This window comes from Heptranchias perlo, chromosome 4 (assembly GCF_035084215.1).
Source record: "Heptranchias perlo isolate sHepPer1 chromosome 4, sHepPer1.hap1, whole genome shotgun sequence".
Taxonomy (NCBI): Eukaryota; Metazoa; Chordata; class Chondrichthyes; order Hexanchiformes; family Hexanchidae; genus Heptranchias; species Heptranchias perlo.
The window spans coordinates 6,816,326-6,838,202 of NC_090328.1; the positions used below are offsets into that span (position 1 = coordinate 6,816,326).

Genomic DNA, 21,877 nt, shown 5'->3' on the forward strand with positions numbered 1-21,877 from the left:
GCCAAGCCCAAATGGGGCAAAAATGGCGACTGGAAAAGATTAAAGAGCCAAATAAAAAAAAATACAATCCTCTCCAATTTTTCTCTCTCTTGCCCGTCTGTACCTGTTATTTGAGGTTTTCTTCGTCTTGGCTTTCTTCCTGTTGAATTCGACGTTGCAGGGCAAAATCGACGCGTAGCCGTGTTCTGCCTCTGAAAGCAGAGAGAAAAAAAACAATAAGCGAGCACTGTACATCTTACTGTAAATAAAATGAATGCAATTGACTGCAACTGGTGTGGGGCCAAAAAAAAAAAGAATTTGCAAGTGCATTCCATTCGCATATACCTCTCTCTCGTCTCTCGATGTACTCGGCTGCTTCCAATAAGGTTTGAATATTAAAAAATGCCATTTCTATTAAAAAAATAATTGTGCGTCTCTCCCCCAAAAAAAAAAATCTCCTTCCTATCCGAGAATTAACATTGGAAATGGGGGAAGGGGAATAGGGAGGGGGCAAAATAAAACTGTAAGTGACTTAAGGAAGGAGAGAGAGAGAGAGAGAGAAGGGGGGAGACAAGTTTTTTTTGCAGCCTTCTGTTACACTCCGGCTCAACCTAGCCTGATGACAACCCCAGATGCATTGTGACGCAGTTTGATTGACAGCCCGAGCGCTGGCCGCCGCTTCCTCCAATAGGGGACGCCGCGAGCGGATTAGAGGTAAAGTTAGGTTGCGCTCCCCGCCCCCCCCCCCCTCCACATACAAATAAAAAAAATGTATCAACAAGTCCTCGCCGGCGCTGATTGGCCCGCCGGTGTAACAAATTGGTGTAACAGAAAGCCCAGGCTCCCCCTAGCAACACGGCGTGTGACCCAGATCGGCGAGCGCTGATTGGCGGCGGCCGCTGAATGTTAAGTAAGTGGCTGGCTGCTTCACCCCCCCCCCCTCAACACACACCCAGACACTCACCCCCCACCCCCTCAACACACACCCAGACACTCACCCCCCACCCCCTCAACACACACCCAGACACTCACCCCCCCACACCCAGACACTCACCCCCCACCCCCTCAACACACACCCAGACACTCACCCCCCACCCCCTCAACACACACCCAGACACTCACCCCCCACCCCCTCAACACACACCCAGACACTCACCCCCCACCCCCTCAACACACACCCAGACACTCACCCCCCACCCCCTCAACACACACCCAGACACTCACCCCCCACCCCCTCAACACACACCCAGACACTCACCCCCCCACACCCAGACACTCACCCCCCACCCCCTCACACACACACAGACACTCACCCCCCACCCCCTCACACACACACAGACACTCACCCCCCACCCCCTCACACACACACAGACACTCACCCCCCACCCCCTCACACACACCCAGACACTCACCCCCCCACACCCAGACACTCACCCCCACCCCCTCAACACACACCCAGATACTCACCCCCCCACACCCAGACACTCACCCCCACCCCCTCAACACACACCCAGACACTCACCCCCCACCCCCCCACACACCCAGACACTCACCCCCCACCCCCAACACACACCCAGACACTCACCCCCCCACCCCCCCAGACACTCACCCCCCACCCCCTCACACACACCCAGACACTCACCCCCCACCCCCCCAGACACTCACCCCCCACCCCCCCCCACACACCCAGACACTCACCCCCCACCCCCAACACACACCCAGACACTCACCCCCACCCCCTCAACACACACCCAGACACTCACCCCACACCCCCCCAGACACTCACCCCCCACACACCCAGACACTCACCCCCCACCCCCAACACACACCCAGACACTCACCCCCCACCCCCCCAGACACTCACCCCCCACCCCCTCACACACACCCAGACACTCACCCCCACCCCCTCACACACACCCAGACACTCACCCCCACCCCCTCACACACACCCAGACACTCACCCCCACCCCCCCTCACACACACTCAGACACTCACCCCCACCCCCCCTCACACACACTCAGACACTCACCCCCACCCCCCCTCACACACACTCAGACACTCACCCCCACCCCCCCTCACACACACACATGTACCTCCCCCCCTCCTCCTCCATTTGCTGCGGGCGGCGCCCCCTGGTTAATCGATGCCCTTTCAACTTGACGTTGCGAGAGACAGGAATCTTGGCTGGGGTTTTTTGGGGAAAGGGTTCTCTTTCTCTTTCTCTTTCTCTTTTTTTTAGACTGGGCGATGAAAGGAACCAAAAGTTGCGTGAAATGCCAACACTGCTCAGAGCCATTGGGGAATAAGTTAAATATAAGGCGACAGAATAATACTCCCAGATATTGTGTTTGAACTTTTATGCTCTTGTACGCATCGACCTGCTACAATATGCATAAATATATCTGAGGCGTGCATACATGTTATCAGCTCAATTTATTGGAATTCAAAGCTGCTGTTTTATTATTCATACCTTGTACCCCACCTCATGAAACGTTGCCTGTTGCAAAATTAGCTTTCACCAGATGAGTAGCTTTGAAATAAAGAACATTTACTTAGTCAAAAGCAAAATACTGCGGATGCTGGAAATTTGAAATAAAAACAGAAAATGCTGCAAATACTCAGCAAGTCAGGCAGCATCTGTGGAGAAAGAAACAGAGTTAATGTTTCAGGTCGATGACCCGTCGTCAGAACTGGAAGAAGTTAAAGATTAAATGGTTTTTAAGCAAGTACGGAGCCAGGGAAGGTAGGGGTGGGGGGAGAGAAGGAGAGAGGAGCAAAGAACAAAAGGGAAGGTATGTGAAAGGGTGGAGCAATGAAATGACAAAAGGGATGAAGGTGGAAGGCACGGAGGGTGGGAATGGGACAAGTGAAAAAACAAAAGATGGGACTAGAGGAGCTGTAAATGGCAACAGCTGTGCGAAAAAATGGGAGCAGTGGTTATGATCTGAAATTATTGAAATCAGTGTTGAGTCCAGAAGGTTGTAAAGTGCCTAAACGAAAGATGAGGTGCTGTTCCTCGAGCTTACGTTGAGCTTCATTGGAACAGTGTAAGAGGCCGAGGACAGAGTGGGAATGGGAGTGGGACGGGGAATTAAAATGACAAGCGACCGGCAGGTCAGGGTCACGCTTGTGGACTGAACGGAGGTGTTCAGTAAAATGATATCACCCAGTCTGCGTTTGATCTTCTCAGTGTAGTTTATATCGTGCCTTTCACGATCTCAGGGCGTCCCAAAGCGCTTCACAGCTAATGAAGTACTTTTGATGTTTAGCCACTGTTGTAACTGGGCGACATGGACATGTTGGGCCGAAGGGCCTGTTTCCATGTTGTAAACTTCTATGATTCTATGAGGTAAATGCAGCAGCTTATTTGCGCACAGCAAGGTCTCACAAACAGCAATGCAATAAATGACCAGATATTCTGTTTCAGGTGTTAGTTGGAGGAGAAACATTGGCCAGGACAAAGAGGAGAACTCTTCTGCTCTTCTTCGAAATAGTACCATGGGATCTTTTACATCCACCTTAGAGGGCAGATGGGGTCTCAGTTTAACATCTCATCCAAAAGACGGCACCTCTGACAGTGGAGCACTCCATCATTACTGCACTGGGAGTGTCAACCTAGATTATATGCTCAAGTTTCTAAAGTGGGACTTGATCCGACAACCTTCTGACTCAATCAACAACAACTTGCATTTATATAGCGCCTTTAACGTAGTAAAACGTCCCAAGAGGCTTCACAGGAGCGATTATCAAACAAAATTTGACACCGAGCCACATAAGGAGATATTAGGACAGGTGACCAAAAGCTTGGTCAAAGAGGGAGGTTTTAAGGAGGAGAGAGAGGCGGAGAGGTTTAGGGAGGGAATTCCAGAGCTTAGGGCCTAGACGGCTGAAGGCACGGCCGCCAATGGTGGAGCGATTAAAATCGGGGATGCGCAAGAGGCAAGAATTGGAGGAGAGTAAAGATCTCAGAGGAGGTTACAAGGATGGAGGCGGGGGGTGAGGACATGTAGGGATTTGGATATGGGGCAGCAGAGTTTTGGATGAGCTCAAGTTTATGGAGGGCAGAAGGTGGGAGGCCAGCCAGGAGAGCATTGACTCAGAGGCAAGAATGCTACCACTGACACCATACTAGCTCAGTGTTGTATACTTACGAAACCCTCTGTTAGTGCAAGTTACTGGAATTCTGTTGTATTATTCATATCTTGTACCCCACGTCATGAAATGCGCCTGTTGCAAAATTACATTCCACCAGGTGACTGACCAGCTTTATGCATAGTAGCACTGTCTTAATTGCCAAAATATAATTTTATTAGTTTATTACAACAATAAGCATCTAAAAACAAATGATGTATGTTTTTTTTAAACGATGCTAGTTATTTCTTAATAAGTCTGCAAAGTGTTCACAACATTTTAAAGTTAATGGGCAGTGTCACTGTGGTAAATTTATTTGGCAACACATGTCTGTACACAGAGAAGGAAACATCAACACACCTGGTAACTCAGTGGCGTCACTGGCACTTCTGCTGAAAACATATTACTTACTTAAGTTGTCATTTAAAAAAAATATATATAAAAGATGTGAAAACTTCCTCACAAGAAAGTTTTACAATGTGGCACATTGGGCACCTGTTTCAGTCTAGAAACATAGAAAAATTTACAGCACAGAAGGAGGCCGTTCGGCCCATCGTGTCTGTGCCAGTCGAGAAAGGGCTATCCAGCTTAATCCCATTTTCCAGCACTTGGTCCGTAGCCCTGTAGGTCACGGCTCTTCAAGTGCTCATCCAAGCACTTTTTAAATGAGTTGAGGGTTTCAGGCAGTGAGTCCCAGATCCCCATCGCCCTCTGGGTGAAAAAAATTCTCCTCAGCTCCCCTCTTATCCTTCCATAATTATTTTAAATCTATGCCCCCTGGTTATTGACCTCTCTGCTAAGGGAAATAGGTCCTTCCTATCCACTCTATCTAGTCCCGTCATAATTTTATACACCTCAATCAAATCACCCCTCAGCCTCCTTTGTTCCAAAGAAAACAACCCCCACCTATCCAATCTTTCCTTGTGGCTAAAATTCTCCAGCCATGGCAACATCCTCGTAAATCTCCTCTGTACCCTCTCTGGTGCAATCACATCTTTCCTGTAATGTGGTGACCAGAACTGTATGCAGTACTCAAGCTGTGGCCTAACCAATGTTTTATACAGTTCCAGCATAACCTCCCTGCTCTTATATTCTATGCCTTGGCTAATAAAGGAAAGTATCCCGTATGCCTTCTTAATCACCTTATCTACCTGTCCTGCTACCTTTAGGGACATGTAGACATGCACTCCAAGGTCCCTCACTTCCTCTACACCTCTCAGTATCCTCCCCTTTATTCCCTTGCCTTGTTTGCCCTCCCCAAATGCATTAGTTCACACTTCTCCGGATTGAATTCCATTTGCCACTTTTCTGCCCACCTGACCAGTCCATTGATATCTTCCTGCAGTCTACAGCTTTCCTCCACACTATCAACCACACAGCCAATTTTTGTATCATCTGCAAACTGCTTAATCATGCCCCCTACATTTAAGTCTAAAGCATTAATATATACCACAAAAAGCAAGGGGACCTAGTTACCTCTAGTTCCCTGTGGAACCCCACTGGAAACAGCCTTCCAGTCACAAAAACACCCGTTGACCATTACCCTTTGATTCCTGCCACTGAGCAAATTTTGGATCCAGCTTGCCACTTTCCCTTGGATCCCATGGGTTTTTACTTTTTTGACCAGTCTGCCATGTGGGACCTTGTCAAAAGCTTTGCTAAAATCCATGTAGACTACATCAAACACACTACCCTCATCGACCCTCCTTGTTACCTCCTCAAAAAATTCAATCAAGTTAGTCAGACACGACTTTCCCTTAACAAATCCATGCTGACTGTCCTTGATTACTCCGTGCCTTTCTAAATGGTGGTTTATACTGTCCCTCAGAATTGATTCCAATAATCCACCACCGAGGTTAGACTGACTGGCCTGTAATTACCCAAACTATCCTTTTCTCCCTTTTTAAACAACGGTACAACATTAGCAGTCCTCCAATCCTCCGACACCATGCCTGTAGCCAGGGAGGATTGGAAAATGATGGCCATCCCCACAGCGCCAGCCATTGTGGGTTGTTAAATCGTGTTTTTGGAGTAGGTTCTTCCTGCATGGACCAAGCCCAGTGCTAAATCACCCCCCTCCCTCGATCGTTCAGTTAGATAAGTCAGTGTGTCAGCAGACCATTTGGGACCCAGGTCTGTGCTGGGATGGCTGAACTCAGCCAGAGTTAGCACTTGGAGAGATAGGGATGTTGGGGGCTGGGGGAGGTGGGGGTTGTTAGAATTGGCCTCAGTACCCCTGGAGCAAGGAAAGTGAAAAGTCAGCCAGGATTCCTGCCCTCAATCGAGCTTGGCTGTGATGCTCCCCCCATGGTCGAATGGCATGCTCCCTCACACAGTCTAGGGAGAGCAGCATCTGTGGAGCTATTCTCCAGCAAGGAGTCAATACCTTCAGAGAGAGAGGTGGGAGAAGAGTGCCACAGAAACCTCCCTTACACAACCTAAATTTCCTTTTTAACAAAAAAAAATCATCCTCTGTGTGTCATACAATGGTTAAAGGCTGTGTATGTCGAGAGCTTTAAAAGTTACTGATTATTATAAACAGGGAGCTTCAGCATGAAAAGAAAAGCAAACAGTTAAAAATAACTATGACTCATTTTCTTTCTGTCTTTCAAAACTGTCTAGTTCAGCAGATTATTGGAGGAAATGTCTAGCGACAGTTCCCGAGCCTTGCAATATAAGGAAGCCGAAAGAATTTGAAGACGTAGTAAAATGACGTCAGTAACTTGTGTTGATTTGTGTTTACTTGGCAGTTAGGCTGCTAGAAATGGCCTCCGGATGTCCCTGGGTTAAAGGACAGAAAATTGTCCCGAGTTCCAACTCCTGGTCACTCCACGCTGACCTATGCTGGACAGAGTGTGTGTGGGCAGGATCGGACTGGACTGTGAAGTACCCAGTTGCCAAATAGCATTTTCTGCCAAGTCAGTTTCCCCAATGGTGCGATGAAGCCTTGTTGCTTAACGTCAAACCTTTTTAAAAAAAAAAGGGGGTACATCAAGTCTAGAACACATGGGGAAAGAGTAAGGGGGAGTGGGGCTAATTGGTAGCTCTTTTGGAGAGCCAGCACAGGCACAATGGGCCAAATGGCCTCCTTCTGTGCTGTGCAATTCAATGATTCTCTAACACCTAATGCCACCTGCTGCAATGCCCCAGGCAGCAAGTTGCTACAAAAAAAAGAACTTGCATTTATATAGCACCTTTCACCACCTCAGGACGTCCCAAAGTGCTTTACAGCCAATGAGGTACTTTTTTTGAAGTGTAGTCACTGTTGTAATGTAGAAAAAACAGCAGCAAATTTGAACATAACAAGGTCCCACAAACAGCATCGAGACACTGACCACTGTTTTTTAGTGATGTTGGTTGAGGGATGTGTTTTGGGGAGAACTCCCCTGGCTCTTCTTCAAATAGTGGCCATAGGATCGTTCACATCCACCTGAGAGGCCAGACGGGGCCTTAGTTTAACGTCTCATCCGAAAGAACATAAGAAAATAAGAAATAGGAGCAGGAGTAGGCCATACAGCCCCTTGAGCCTGCTCCGGTATTCAATCAGATCATGGATAATCTTCAAACTCAACTCCACTTTCCCGCTCGATCCCCATATCTCTTGATTCCCCGAGAGTCCAAAAATCTATCGATCTCAGCCTTGAATATATTCAACGGTTCAGCATCCACAGCCCTCTGGGGTAGAGAATTCCAAAGATTCACAACCCTCTGCGTGAAGAAATTCCTCCTCATTTCAGTCTTGAATGGCCGACCACTTATCCTGAGAGTATGCCCCCTAGTTCTAGACTCTCTAGCCAGGGGAAACTACCTCTCAACATCTACCCTGCCAAGCTCCCTCATAATCTTATATGTTTCAATGAGATCACCTCTCATTCTTCTAAACTCGAGAGTATAGGCCCATTCTACTCAACCTCTCCTCATAGGACAACCCAGGAATTAATCTAGTGAATCTTCGTTGCACTACCTCTAAGGCAAGTATATCCTTCCTTAGATAAGGAGACCAAAACTGTACACAGTACTCCAGATGAGGTCTCACCAAAGCCCTGTACAATTGTAGTAAGACTTCCTTACACTTGTACTCCAACCCCCTTGCAATAAAGGCCAACATGCCATTTGCCTGCTGTACCTGCACACTAGCTTTTTGTGTTTCTTGTACAAGGACACCCAAATCTCTCTAAACACCAACATTTAATAGTTTCTCACCATTTAAAAAATATTCTGTTTTTCTATTCTTCCTAACAAAGTGAATAACCTCACATTTCCCCACATTATACTCCATCTGCCACCTTCTTGCCCACTCACTTAACCTGTCTATATCCCTTTGCAGACTCTTTGTGTCCTCACAGCTTATTTTCCCACCTAGCTTTGTATCCTCAGCAAACTTGGATACATTACACTCGGTCCCTTCATCTAAGTCATTAAAACAGATTGTAAATAGCTGAGGCCCAAGCACTGATCCTTGCGGTACCCCACTAATTACTGCCTGCCAACCCAAGAATGACCCATTTATTCCTATTTTCTGTTTTCTGTCCTTTAACCAATCCTTTATCCATGCTAATATAATACCCCCAACCCCATGAGCTCTTATCTTGTGTAACAACCTTTTATGTGGCACCTTATCAAATGCCTTTTGAAAATCCAAATAGACGACATCTACTGGTTCCCCCATATCTACCCTGCTGGTTACATCCTCAAAAAACTCTAAAAAATTTGTTAAACACTATTTCCCTTTTATAAAACCATGTTGACTCTGCCTAATCATATTATGATTTTCTAAATGCCCTGATACACTTCTTTAATATGTCTGGGACTTATGTCCTCATGTCTGAAAGACAGCGGGCGCTAAGTTGTGCCGTGTAGCGCCCGTTGTTTCGGCGCTACGCGGCCTCCCGAAATGCCAAGATGGCGTTTTGGCTGCACACGCATGTTTCCAGCATGACGTGAGTCGGACGCCATCTTGGTATAGGAGTTAGCACAGGCGCAGATAATGAACACCGGATGCATATAAAGTAAGGAGAAAATGGATACAATCAGTGTGCAACACTGATTTAAAGTGATAGACACCATTTTGGGACTTAATGCTCAATTCAACGCACAGTCTTAACCCCGACCATCTGAATGTGTCTGAGAGTGCCTGGAGGACCCCCACCAGCCCTATTTAAAGGGACCATGCAGGATTTACAGGTTAGTGGTTGGATTATTGCTTCTGGCTGCCGAGACATTTGTAACTGTTTTTGGAGGTCTCCTACACTTGAATGCTCGGACGAGGGAACATAGCCAAACATTTAGAGCCAGGACGTGCAGGAGTGAATTTAGGAAACGCTTCTATACGCAAAGGGTGGGAGAAGTTTGGAACATTCTTCTGCAAACGGCAGTTGATGTTAGCTCAATTGTGAATGTTAAATCTGAGATTGATAGATTTCTGTGAACCAAGGGTATTAAGGGATATGGGGCTAAGGCGGATATATGGAGTTAGGTCACAGGTCCACCATGATCTCACTGAATGGAGGAACAGGCTCGAGGGGCTAAATGCCACGGCCATTTGCTGTCTCCTGATATGTGCCACCTTCTCCTGCAAGAAAGCGGGACGTGTGTCTGGGTGATGTGCCTGTCATGGTTGAATAGCTGCCAGTGTGTGTGGCCTGTGAGTTGTGGGTGGGCGGCTTGCAACAGTGATAATGTGTAAGCGTGAGAGGAAGCATCTGATTGGAAGAGATGAGTACTGATGGAAAGAGTTTATTGGTATGTGGGTGATGGGGGTGTAGTGCATGGAGCAGTTGGTCGGAGACACCACTCAACAGTTGACCTCACCCATCTTGACCACTCGTTTCAAACCATTGAACTTCTTCCTGCACTGCATCCGTGTTCATGGTGCTGTGTGTCTGATATTGACTTTGTCCCCCGCTGCCTCCCACTGCTTTTTGATTATATGTCTGGAGGGCCTCTTCCCCCCCACCCCTTCAGATATAGGATGTCCCTCCTTCTGTCCACCTCTTGCACCAAGGTCTCTAGTGCATCAGTAGAGAACCTTGGTGCATGCACTCTCGCAGGCCTGGTACAAACTCAGATCGGCAGATTGGTGAGGTCTGGCGTGCAGATTGGAGGATGTGGGATTTAATAGTGTGCAACCTTTATTCAATGTTTTAGCATAACTCATCAGTGTGTAAAGATAGGGACAGGAGATGCATCTGTGCTTTGCGTGTGCAATGTTTGATCTCCGTTCAGACTCCGTGCAGACAGGAGACTGTTATTTTCAGCCAATAACAGGTACCAGCTACCTTTAATAGATTTCTAACAGACAGCCTGCCTTTAAGAGATTGGAGCTCCCCCTGCTGGTGGAAAGTGTGAATTGTATGGAATCCTCATTCAACACTGATTTCCAACGCAGACTGCAGGTCAGTCCTCAGGCCTGACGAAGGTCTCGTCCTGCCTGCACATGGGCCATTGGGCCCGGGGTAATAGCGGATCGCGCTACCCCCCCGCCCAAAAACAGGCCCTACCCAATTTCTCCCCCAGCCTCTCTGACAGTGCAGCGCTCCCTCAGTACTGCACTGGGAGTGTCGACCTGGATCACGTGCTCTAGCCTCTGAGGTGGGACTCGAACCCAAAACTTTCTGACTTAGAAGGCAAGAGTGCTGCCCACTGAGCCAAGGCTGACACTATGGGTGGGGTAAGGATCACACAACTGAAAGGACATTCCCCGATACCTCCAAATTCATTTTCAGTCTTGGTTGCGTCAGTGAGGAGGCTTCAGACTCCCACAGGGACAGAGGGAAATTCCAAGAGAGATTCACCCCGCCTTTGCTGACTCCTGCCGTTAGTGCTCAGGTGAGAGCAGTGCGGCCCAGGCAACAGGGAGCCTTCTCGGAGGGAGAGCCCAGGGAATGCAGGGGGAGCAATCAGATCTGATAGAGAAGATGCAGCTACAAAGTTCACAAAGACAGGCGCAGCAAACATGTGGTCCGTGCCGTGCACTGCTGTGCGAATCTAAGCTACTGCAAGAGCCATAAATCCTCAGTGAAATTTGTTTCTCTGAGAGGAAACGGATGGGAAACCAGCCGTTAATTTTCTAATGATCTCTGTGCCCATTATCAGTCAACGTGAGTTAATCGTGAGTTCAAAGTCAAACCTTCAGTGACTGTTGTCGAAAGTGAAATGAAAGTAGAACCTGGATTACTGCAATAATCCTCCAATAACCATTAAAACAGTGTCAGGAGGAAATTAGCTCAAATAACACCATTTTTACACCAATTTTCCCCCCTCCCCCTCCCTCAAAAGTGTTGACTGTTCCTGGGGGTGTAACTGTTTTCCATGGTCATCAAACACCCTCTATTATTTCACCCAAGTGACCATTCCTTATGCTGAGCCTGAACAGTTAGTGTCGGCAAGCTAATCAACTATGTTGGGCATCACGGCCAAGATTAATCCCGTCCTTTGGTAATAATCTGTACCAGCTACAGGACACACTGCAGCGACTCGCCAAGGCTTCTGCGTCAGTGCCTCCCAAACCCGAGACCTCCACCGCCTATAAGGACAAGGACAGCAGGGTACATGGGAACACCACCACCTGCACGTTCCCATCCGAGTCACACACCGTCCTGACATGGACATATATCGGCCGTTCCTTCATCGTCGCCGGGACAAAATCCTGGAACTCCCTTCCCATCAGCACTGTGGGAGAACCTTCACCACACGGACTGCAGCGGTTCAAGAAGGCGGCTCACCACCACCTTCTCAAGGGGCAACTAGGGATGGGCAATAAATGCTGGCCTCGCCAGTGACGCCCACATCCCCAGAATGAATTTTTAAAAAGTAACCACACTTGCACTTTCCAGCAGGAGTGACTGGATAATGACCAGGACCGAGAATCCTGGATTACATCAAATTACAAAGAATGTACAGCACAGAAACAGGCCATTCGGCCCAACTGGTCCATGCTGGTGTTTATGCTCCACGCGAGCCTCCTCCCACCCTCCTTCATCTCACCATATCAGCATATTCTATCCCTTTCTCCCTCATGTGTTTATCTAAATTCCCCTTAAATGCACCTATGTTATTCGCCTCAACTGCTCCTTGTGGGAGCGAGTTCCACATTCTCACCACTCTCTGGGTAAAGAAGTTTCTCCTGAATTCCCTATTGGATTTATTAGTGACTAATCTTATATTTATGGCCCCTAGTTTTGGTCTCCCCCGCAAGTGGAAACATTTTCTCTACATCTACCCTATCAAACCCTTTCATCATCTTAAAGACCTCTATCAGGTCACCCCTCAGTCTTCTCTTTTCTAGAGAAAAGAGCCCCAGCCTGTTCAGCCTTTCCTGATAGTTATAACCTCTCAGTTCTGGTATCATCCTAGTAAATGTTTTTTGCACCTTCTCCAGTGCCTCTATATCCTTTATATAATATGGAGACCAGAACTGTGCACAGTACTCCAGGTGTGGTCTAACCAAGGTTCCATACAAGTTTAACATAACTTCTCTGCTTTTCAGTTCTATGAGATCATTCTCTCTTCCTTAACCCAGGAATGCTGAGACCTGTTGTGGAAGCCCTACTGCCAGGGCAGAAGAGATCAGCCAATCCAGCAGAGACCGCCATTCAAACCTGGGACATTCTGATATAGAAACATAGAAAATAGGAGCAGGAGTAGGCCATTCGGCCCTTCGAGCCTGCTCCGTCATTCAATATGATCATGGCTGATCCTCTACCTCAATACCATATTCCCGCTCTCTCCCCATACCCCTTGATGCCTTCTGTGTCTAGAAATCTATCTAGCTCCTTCTTAAATATATTCAGTGACTTGGCCTCCACAGCCTTCTGTGGTAGAGAATTCCACAGGTTCACCACCCTCTGAGTGAAGAAACTAGGATATGTGTGGATGAATTAGAAAGAACAAAAGATCTCGCATTTATATAGCGCCTTGAACGACCTCAGAACGCCCCAAAGCGCTTTACAGCCAATTAAATACTTTTAAAGTATAGTCACTGTTGTAATGTAGGGAACACAGCAGCCAATTTATGCACAGCAAGATCCCACAAACATTAATAATATAATGCGCGGATAAGCTGTTATTTTTTAGGCATTGGTTGAGGGATAAATATTGACCAGAGCTTCCTTATTCTTCATCGAAATAGTGCAGTGAGATCTTATTACATCCAACTGAGAAGGCAGATGGGGCCTCAGTTTAAGGTCTCATCCCGAAAGATGGTACCTCTGACAGTGCAGCACTCCCTCAGTACTGACCCTCCGACAGTGCAGCGCTCTCTCAGTATTAACCCTCCGACAGTGCAGCGCTCTCTCAGTACTGACCCTCCGACAGTGCAGCACTCCCTCAGTACTGACCCTCCGACAGTGCAGCACTCCCTCAGTATTGACCTTCTGACAGTGCAGCACTCCCTCAGTACTGACCCTCCGACAGTGCAGCGCTCTCTCAGTACTGACCCTCTGACAGTGCAGCACTCCCTCAGTACTGACCCTCCGACAGTGCAGCGCTCCCTCAGTACTGACCCTCCGACAGTGCAGCCCTCCCTCAGTACTGACCCTCCGACAGTGCAGTGCTCCCTCAGTACTGACCCTCCGATGGTGCTGCACTCCCTCAGGACTGACCCTCCGACAGTGCGGCACTCCATCAGTACTGACCCTCCGACAGTGCAGCACTCCCTCAGTACTGACCCTCCGACAGTGCAGCACTCTCTCAGTACTGACCCTCCGACAGTGCAGCGCTCCCTCAGTACTGACACTCCGACAGTGCAGCACTCCATCAGTACTGACCCTCCGACAGTGCAGCCCCCCTTAGTACTGACCCTCCGACGGTGCAGCGTTCCCTCAGCACTGACCCTCCGATGGTGCAGCACTCCCTCAGTACTGACCCTCCGACAGTGCAGCACTCCGTCAGTACTGACCCTCCGACAGTGCAGCCCCCCTTAGTACTGACCCTCCGACGGTGCAGCGTTCCCTCAGCACTGACCCTCCGATGGTGCAGCACTCCCTCAGTACTGACCCTCCGACAGTGCAGCACTCCATCAGTACTGACCCTCCGACAGTGCAGCCCCCCTTAGTACTGACCCTCCGACGGTGCAGCGCTCCCTCAGTACTGACCCTCCGATGGTGCAGCACTCCCTCAGTACTGACCCTCCGACAGTGCAGCACTCCATCAGTACTGACCCTCCGACAGTGCAGCCCCCCTTAGTACTGACCCTCCGACAGTGCAGCACTCCCTCAGTACTGACCCTCCGACAGTGCAGCACTCCCTCAGTACTCACCCTCCGACAGTGCAGCGCTCCCTCAGTACTGACCCTCCGACAGTGCAGCGCTCCCTCAGTACTGACCCTCGGACAGTGCAGCACTCCCTCAGTACTGACCCTCCGACAGTGCAGCGCTCCCTCAGTACTGACCCTCCGACAGTGCAGCGCTCCCTCAATACTGACCCTCCGACAGTGCAACGCTCCCTCAGTACTGACCCTCCAACAGTGCAGTGCTCCCTCAGTACTGACCCTCCGACAGTGCAGCTCTCCCTCAGTACTGACCCTCCGACAGCGCAGCGCTCCCTCAGTACTGACCCTCCGACAGTGCAACTCTCCCTCAGTACTGACCCTCCGACAGTGCAGCGCTCCCTCAGTACTGACCCTCTGACAGTGCAACTCTCCCTCAGTACTGACCCTCCGACAGTGCAACTCTCCCTCAGTACTGACCCTCCGACAGTGCAACTCTCCCTCAGTACTGACATCCGACAGTGCAGCGCTCCCTCAGTACTGACCCTCCGACAGTGCAGCGATCCCTCTGTACTGACCCTCCGACAGTGCAGCGCTCCCTCAGTACTGACCCTCCGACAGTGCAGCGCTCCCTCAGTACTGACCCTCCGACAGTGCAACGCTCCCTCAGTACTGACCCTCCGACAGTGCAGTGCTCCCTCAGTACCGACCCTCCGACAGTGCAACGCTCCCACAGTACTGACCCTCCGACAGTGCAGCGCCCCCTCAGTACTGACCCTCCGACAGTGCAGCGCTCCCTCAGTACTGACCCTCCGACAGTGCAGCGCTCCCTCAGTACTGACCCTCCGACAGTGCAGCGCTCCCTCAGTACTGACCCTCCGACAGTGCAACGCTCCCTCAGTACTGACCCTCCGACAGTGCAGTGCTCCCTCAGTACTGACCCTCCGACAGTGCAGCTCTCCCTCAGTACTGACCCTCCGACAGTGCAGCGCTACCTCAGTACTGACGCTCCGACAGCGCAGCGCTCCCTCAGTACTGACCCTCCGACAGCGCAGCGCTCCCTCAGTACTGACCCTCTGACAGTGCAACTCTCCCTCAGTACTGACCCTCCGACAGTGCAGCGCTCCCTCAGTACTGACCCTCCGACAGTGCAGCACTCCCTCAGTACTGACCCTCCGACAGTGCAGCCCTCCCTCAGTACTGACCCTCCGACAGTGCAGCGCTCCCTCAGTACTGACCCTCCGATGGTGCTGCACTCCCTCAGTACTGACCTTCCGACAGTGCAGCCCCCGTCAGTACTGACCCTCCGACAGCGCAGCGCTCCCTCAGTACTGACCCTCCGACGGTGCAGCGTTCCCCCAGCACTGACCCTCCGACAGTGCAGCCCCCCTCAGTACTGACCCTCCGACGGTGCAGCACTCCCTCAGTACTGACCCTCCGACAGTGCAGCACTCCCTCAGTTCTCACCCTCCGACAGTGCAGCGCTCCCTCAGTACTGACCCTCCGACAGTGCAGTGCTCCCTCAGTACTGACCCTCCGACAGTGCAACGCTCCCTCAGTACTGACCCTCCGACAGTGCAGTGCTCCCTCAGTACTGACCCTCCGACAGTGCAGCGCTCCCTCAGTACTGACCCTCCGACAGTGCAGCGCTCCCTCAGTACTGACCCTCCGACAGTGCAGCGCTCCCTCAGTACTGACCCTCCGACAGGGCAGTGCTCCCTCAGTACTGACCCTCCGACAGTGCAGCGCTCCCTCAGTACTGACCCTCCGACAGCGCAGCGCTCCCTCAGTACTGACCCTCCGACAGCGCAGCGCTCCCTCAGTACTGACCCTCCGACAGTGCAACTCTCCCTCAGTACTGACCCTCCGACAGTGCAGCGCTCCCTCGGTACTGACCCTCTGACAGTGCAGCGCTCCCTCAGTACTGACCCTCCGACAGTGCAGCGCTCCCTCAGTACTGACCCTCCGACAGTGCAGCGCTCCCTCAGTACTGACCCTCCGACAGTGCATCACTCCCTCGGTACTGACCCTCCGACGGTGCAGCGCTCCCTCAGTACTGACCCTCCGACAGTGCAGCGCTCCCTCAGTACTGACCCTTCGACGGTGCAGCGCTCCCTCAGTACTGACCCTCCGACAGTGCATCACTCCCTCGGTACTGACCCTCCGACGGTGCAGCGCTCCCTCAGTACTGACCCTCCAACACTGCAGCGCTCCCTCAGTACTGACACTCCGACAGTGCAGCCCTCCCTCAGTACTGACCCTCCGACAGTGCAGTGCTCCCTCAGTACTGACCCTCCGACAGTGCAGCGCTCCCTCAATACTGAACCTCTGACAGTGCAGCGCTCCCTCAGTACTGACCCTCCGACAGTGCAGCGCTCCCTCAGTACTGACCCTCCGACAGTGCAGCACTCCCTCAGTACTCACCCTCCGACAGTGCAGCGCTCCCTCAGTACTGACCCTCCGACAGTGCAGCGCTCCCTCAGTACTGACCCTCCGACAGTGCAACGCTCCCTCAGTACTGACCCTCCGACAGTGCAGTGCTCCCTCAGTACTGACCCTCCGACAGTGCAGCGCTCCCTCAGTACTGACCCTCCGACAGTGCAGCGCTCCCTCAGTACTGACCCTCCGACAGTGCAGTGCTCCCTCAGTACTGACCCTCCGACAGCGCAGTGCTCCCTCAGTACTGACCCTCCGACAGTGCAGCGCTCCCTCAGTACTGACCCTCCGACAGCGCAGCGCTCCCTCAGTACTGACCCTCCGACAGCGCAGCGCTCCCTCAGTACTGACCCTCAGACAGTGCAACTCTCCCTCAGTACTGACCCTCCGACAGTGCAGCGCTCCCTCGGTACTGACCCTCTGACAGTGCAGCGCTCCCTCAGTACTGACCCTCCGACAGTGCAGCGCTCCCTCAGTACCGACCCTCCGACAGTGCAGCGCTCCCTCGGTACTGACCCTCCGACAGTGCATCACTCCCTCAGTACTGACCCTTCGACGGTGCAGCGCTCCCTCAGTACTGACCCTCCGACAGTGCATCACTCCCTCGGTACTGACCCTCCGACGGTGCAGCGCTCCCTCAGTACTGACCCTCCAACAGTGCATCACTCCCTCGGTACTGACACTCCGACAGTGCAGCCCTCCCTCAGTACTGACCCTCCGACAGTGCAGTGCTCCCTCAGTACTGACCCTCCGACAGTGCAGCGCTCCCTCAATACTGACCCTCTGACAGTGCAGCGCTCCCTCAGTATTGACCCTCCGACAGTGCAGCGCTCCCTCAGTACTGACCCTCCGACAGTGCAGCGCTCCCTCAGTACTGACCCTCCGACAGTGCAGCGCTCCCTCAGTACTGACCCTCCGACAGTGCAGCGCTCCCTCAGTACTGACCCTCCGACAGTGCAGCGCTCCCTCAGTACTCACCCTCCGACAGTGCAGCGCTCCCTCAGTACTGACCCTCCGACAGTGCAGCGCTCCCTCAGTACTGACCCTCCGACAGTGCAACGCTCCCTCAGTACTGACCCTCCGACAGTGCAGTGCTCCCTCAGTACTGACCCTCCGACAGTGCAGCGCTCCCTCAGTACTGACCCTCCGACAGTGCAGCGCTCCCTCAGTACTGACCCTCCGACAGCGCAGCGCTCCCTCAGTACTGACCCTCCGACAGCGCAGCGCTCCCTCAGTACTGACCCTCCGACAGCGCAGCGCTCCCTCAGTACTGACCCTCCGACAGTTCAGGCTCCCTCAGTACTGACCCTCCGACAGTGCAACGCTCCCTCAGTACTGACCCTCCGACAGTGCAGTGCTCCCTCAGTACTGACCCTCCGACAGTGCAGCTCTCACTCAGTACTGACCCTCCGACAGTGCAGCGCTCCCTCAGTACTGACGCTCCGACAGCGCAGCGCTCCCTCAGTACTGACCCTCCGACAGCGCAGCGCTCCCTCAGTACTGACCCTCTGACAGTGCAACTCTCCCTCAGTACTGACCCTCCGACAGTGCAGCGCTCCCTCAGTACTGACCCTCCGACAGTGCAGCACTCCCTCAGTACTGACCCTCCGACAGTGCAGCGCTCCCTCAGTACTGACCCTCCGATGGTGCTGCACTCCCTCAGTACTGACCTTCCAACAGTGCAGCCCCCGTCAGTACTGACCCTCCGACAGCGCAGCGCTCCCTCAGTACTGACCCTCTGACAGTGCAACTCTCCCTCAGTACTGACCCTCCGACAGTGCAACGCTCCCTCAGTACTGACCCTCCGACAGTGCAGCACTCCCTCAGTACTGACCCTCCGACAGTGCAGCCCTCCCTCAGTACTGACCCTCCGACAGTGCAGCGCTCCCTCAGTACTGACCCTCCGATGGTGCTGCACTCCCTCAGTACTGACCCTCCGACAGTGCAGCCCTCCCTCAGTACTGACCCTCCGACAGCGCAGCGCTCCCTCAGTACTGACCCTCCGACGGTGCAGCGTTCCCCCAGCACTGACCCTCCGACAGTGCAGCCCCCCTCAGTACTGACCCTCCGACGGTGCAGCACTCCCTCAGTACTGACCCTCCGACAGTGCAGCACTCCCTCAGTACTCACCCTCCGACAGTGCAGCGCTCCCTCAGTACTGACCCTCCGACAGTGCAGTGCTCCCTCAGTACTGACCCTCCGACAGTGCAACGCTCCCTCAGTACTGACCCTCCGACAGTGCAGTGCTCCCTCAGTACTGACCCTCCGACAGTGCAGCGCTCCCTCAGTACTGACCCTCCGACAGTGCAGCGCTCCCTCAGTACTGACCCTCCGACAGTGCAGCGCTCCCTCAGTACTGACCCTCCGACAGCGCAGTGCTCCCTCAGTACTGACCCTCCGACAGTGCAGCGCTCCCTCAGTACTGACCCTCCGACAGCGCAGCGCTCCCTCCGTACTGACCCTCCGACAGCGCAGCGCTCCCTCGGTACTGACCCTCCGACAGCGCATCACTCCCTCGTTACTGACCCTCCGACGGTGCAGCGCTCCCTCAGTACTGACCCTCCGACAGTGCAGCGCTCCCTCAGTACTGACCCTCCGACAGTGCAGCGCTCCCTCAGTACTGACCCTCCGACAGTGCAACTCTCCCTCAGTACTGACCCTCCGACAGTGCAGCGCTCCCTCAGTACTGACCCTCTGACAGTGCAACTCTCCCTCAGTACTGACCCTCCGACAGTGCAACTCTCCCTCAGTACTGACCCTCCGACAGTGCAACTCTCCCTCAGTACTGACCCTCCGACAGTGCAGCGCTCCCTCAGTACTGACCCTCCGACAGTGCAGCGATCCCTCTGTACTGACCCTCCGACAGTGCAGCGCTCCCTCAGTACTGACCCTCCGACAGTGCAGCGCTCCCTCAGTACTGACCCTCCGACAGTGCAACGCTCCCTCAGTACTGACCCTCCGACAGTGCAGTGCTCCCTCAGTACCGACCCTCCGACAGTGCAACGCTCCCTCAGTACTGACCCTCCGACAGTGCAGCGCCCCCTCAGTACTGACCCTCCGACAGTGCAGCGCTCCCTCAGTACTGACCCTCCGACAGTGCAGCGCTCCCTCAGTACTGACCCTCCGACAGTGCAGCGCTCCCTCAGTACTGACCCTCCGACAGTGCAACGCTCCCTCAGTACTGACCCTCCGACAGTGCAGTGCTCCCTCAGTACTGACCCTCCGACAGTGCAGCTCTCCCTCAGTACTGACCCTCCGACAGTGCAGCGCTCCCTCAGTACTGACGCTCCGACAGCGCAGCGCTCCCTCAGTACTGACCCTCCGACAGCGCAGCGCTCCCTCAGTACTGACCCTCTGACAGTGCAACTCTCCCTCAGTACTGACCCTCCGACAGTGCAGCGCTCCCTCAGTACTGACCCTCCGACAGTGCAGCTCTCCCTCAGTACTGACCCTCCGACAGTGCAGCCCTCCCTCAGTACTGACCCTCCGACAGTGCAGCGCTCCCTCAGTACTGACCCTCCGACGGTGCAGCACTCCCTCAGTACTGACCCTCCGACAGTGCAGCACTCCCTCAGTACTCACCCTCCGACAGTGCAGCGCTCCCTCAGTACTGACCCTCCGACAGTGCAGTGCTCCCTCAGTACTGACCCTCCGACAGTGCAACGCTCCCTCAGTACTGACCCTCCGACAGTGCAGTGCTCCCTCAGTACTGACCCTCCGACAGTGCAGCGCTCCCTCAGTACTGACCCTCCGACAGTGCAGCGCTCCCTCGGTACTGACCCTCTGACAGTGCAGCGCTCCCTCAGTACTGACCCTCCGACAGTGCAGCGCTCCCTCAGTACTGACCCTCCGACAGTGCAGCGCTCCCTCAGTACTGACCCTCCGACAGTGCATCACTCCCTCGGTACTGACCCTCCGACGGTGCAGCGCTCCCTCAGTACTGACCCTCCGACAGTGCAGCGCTCCCTCAGTACTGACCCTTCGACGGTGCAGCGCTCCCTCAGTACTGACCCTCCGACAGTGCATCACTCCCTCGGTACTGACCCTCCGACGGTGCAGCGCTCCCTCAGTACTGACCCTCCGACAGTGCAGTGCTCCCTCAGTACTGACCCTCCGACAGTGCAGCGCTCCCTCAGTACTGACCCTCCGACAGTGCAGCGCTCCCTCAGTAATGACCCTCCGACAGTGCAGCGCTCCCTCAGTACTGACCCTCCGACAGTGCAGCGCTCCCTCAGTACTGACCCTCCGACAGTGCAGCGCTCCCTCAGTACTGACCCTCCGACAGTGCAGCGCTCCCTCAGTACTGACCCTCCGACAGTGCATCGCTCCCTCAGTACTGACCCTCCGACAGTGCAGCGCTCCCTCAGTACTGACCCTCCGACAGTGCAGCGCTCCCTCAGTACTGACCCTCCGACAGTGCAGCGCTCCCTCAGTACTGACCCTCCGACAGTGCAGCACTCCCTCAGTACTGACCCTCCGACAGTGCATCACTCCCTCGGTACTGACCCTCCGACGGTGCAGCGCTCCCTCAGTACTGACCCTCCGACAGTGCAGCGCTCCCTCAGTACTGACCCTTCGATGGTGCAGCGCTCCCTCAGTACTGACCCTCCGACAGTGCATCACTCCCTCGGTACTGACCCTCCGACGGTGCAGCGCTCCCTCAGTACTGACCCTCCAACAGTGCAGCGCTCCCTCAGTACTGACACTCCGACAGTGCAGCCCTCCCTCAGTACTGACCCTCCGACAGTGCAGTGCTCCCTCAGTACTGACCCTCCGACAGTGCAGCGCTCCCTCAATACTGACCCTCTGACAGTGCAGCGCTCCCTCAGTATTGACCCTCCGACAGTGCAGCGCTCCCTCAGTACTGACCCTCCGACAGTGCAGCGCTCCCTCAGTACTGACCCTCCGACAGTGCAGCGCTACCTCAGTACTGACCCTCCGACAGTGCAGCGCTCCCTCAGTACTGACCCTCCGACAGTGCAGCGCTCCCTCAGTACTGACCCTCCGACAGTGCATCGCTCCCTCAGTACTGACCCTCCGACAGTGCAGCGCTCCCTCAGTACTGACCCTCCGACAGTGCAGCGCTCCCTCAGTACTGACCCTCCGACAGTGCAGCACTCCCTC

The 21,877-nt window shown here is 53.3% G+C and overlaps 1 protein-coding gene across 1 annotated transcript in view; it reads right to left on the reverse strand.

Moving 5' to 3' along the window:
- LOC137320420 (max dimerization protein 4-like) overlaps positions 1 to 603 on the reverse strand; it is a 28,697-nt gene extending 28,094 nt beyond the window's left edge. Inside the window, exons 1-2 of the mRNA XM_067982119.1 lie at positions 325 to 603; positions 104 to 191 (exon numbers count right to left, since the gene is read on the reverse strand). Coding sequence (XP_067838220.1) covers positions 104 to 191; positions 325 to 388 — 152 coding nt within the window. The 5' untranslated portion in view covers positions 389 to 603. The remainder of the gene's footprint in view (positions 1 to 103; positions 192 to 324) is intronic.
- Between the last annotated feature and the right edge of the window lie 21,274 nt (positions 604 to 21,877).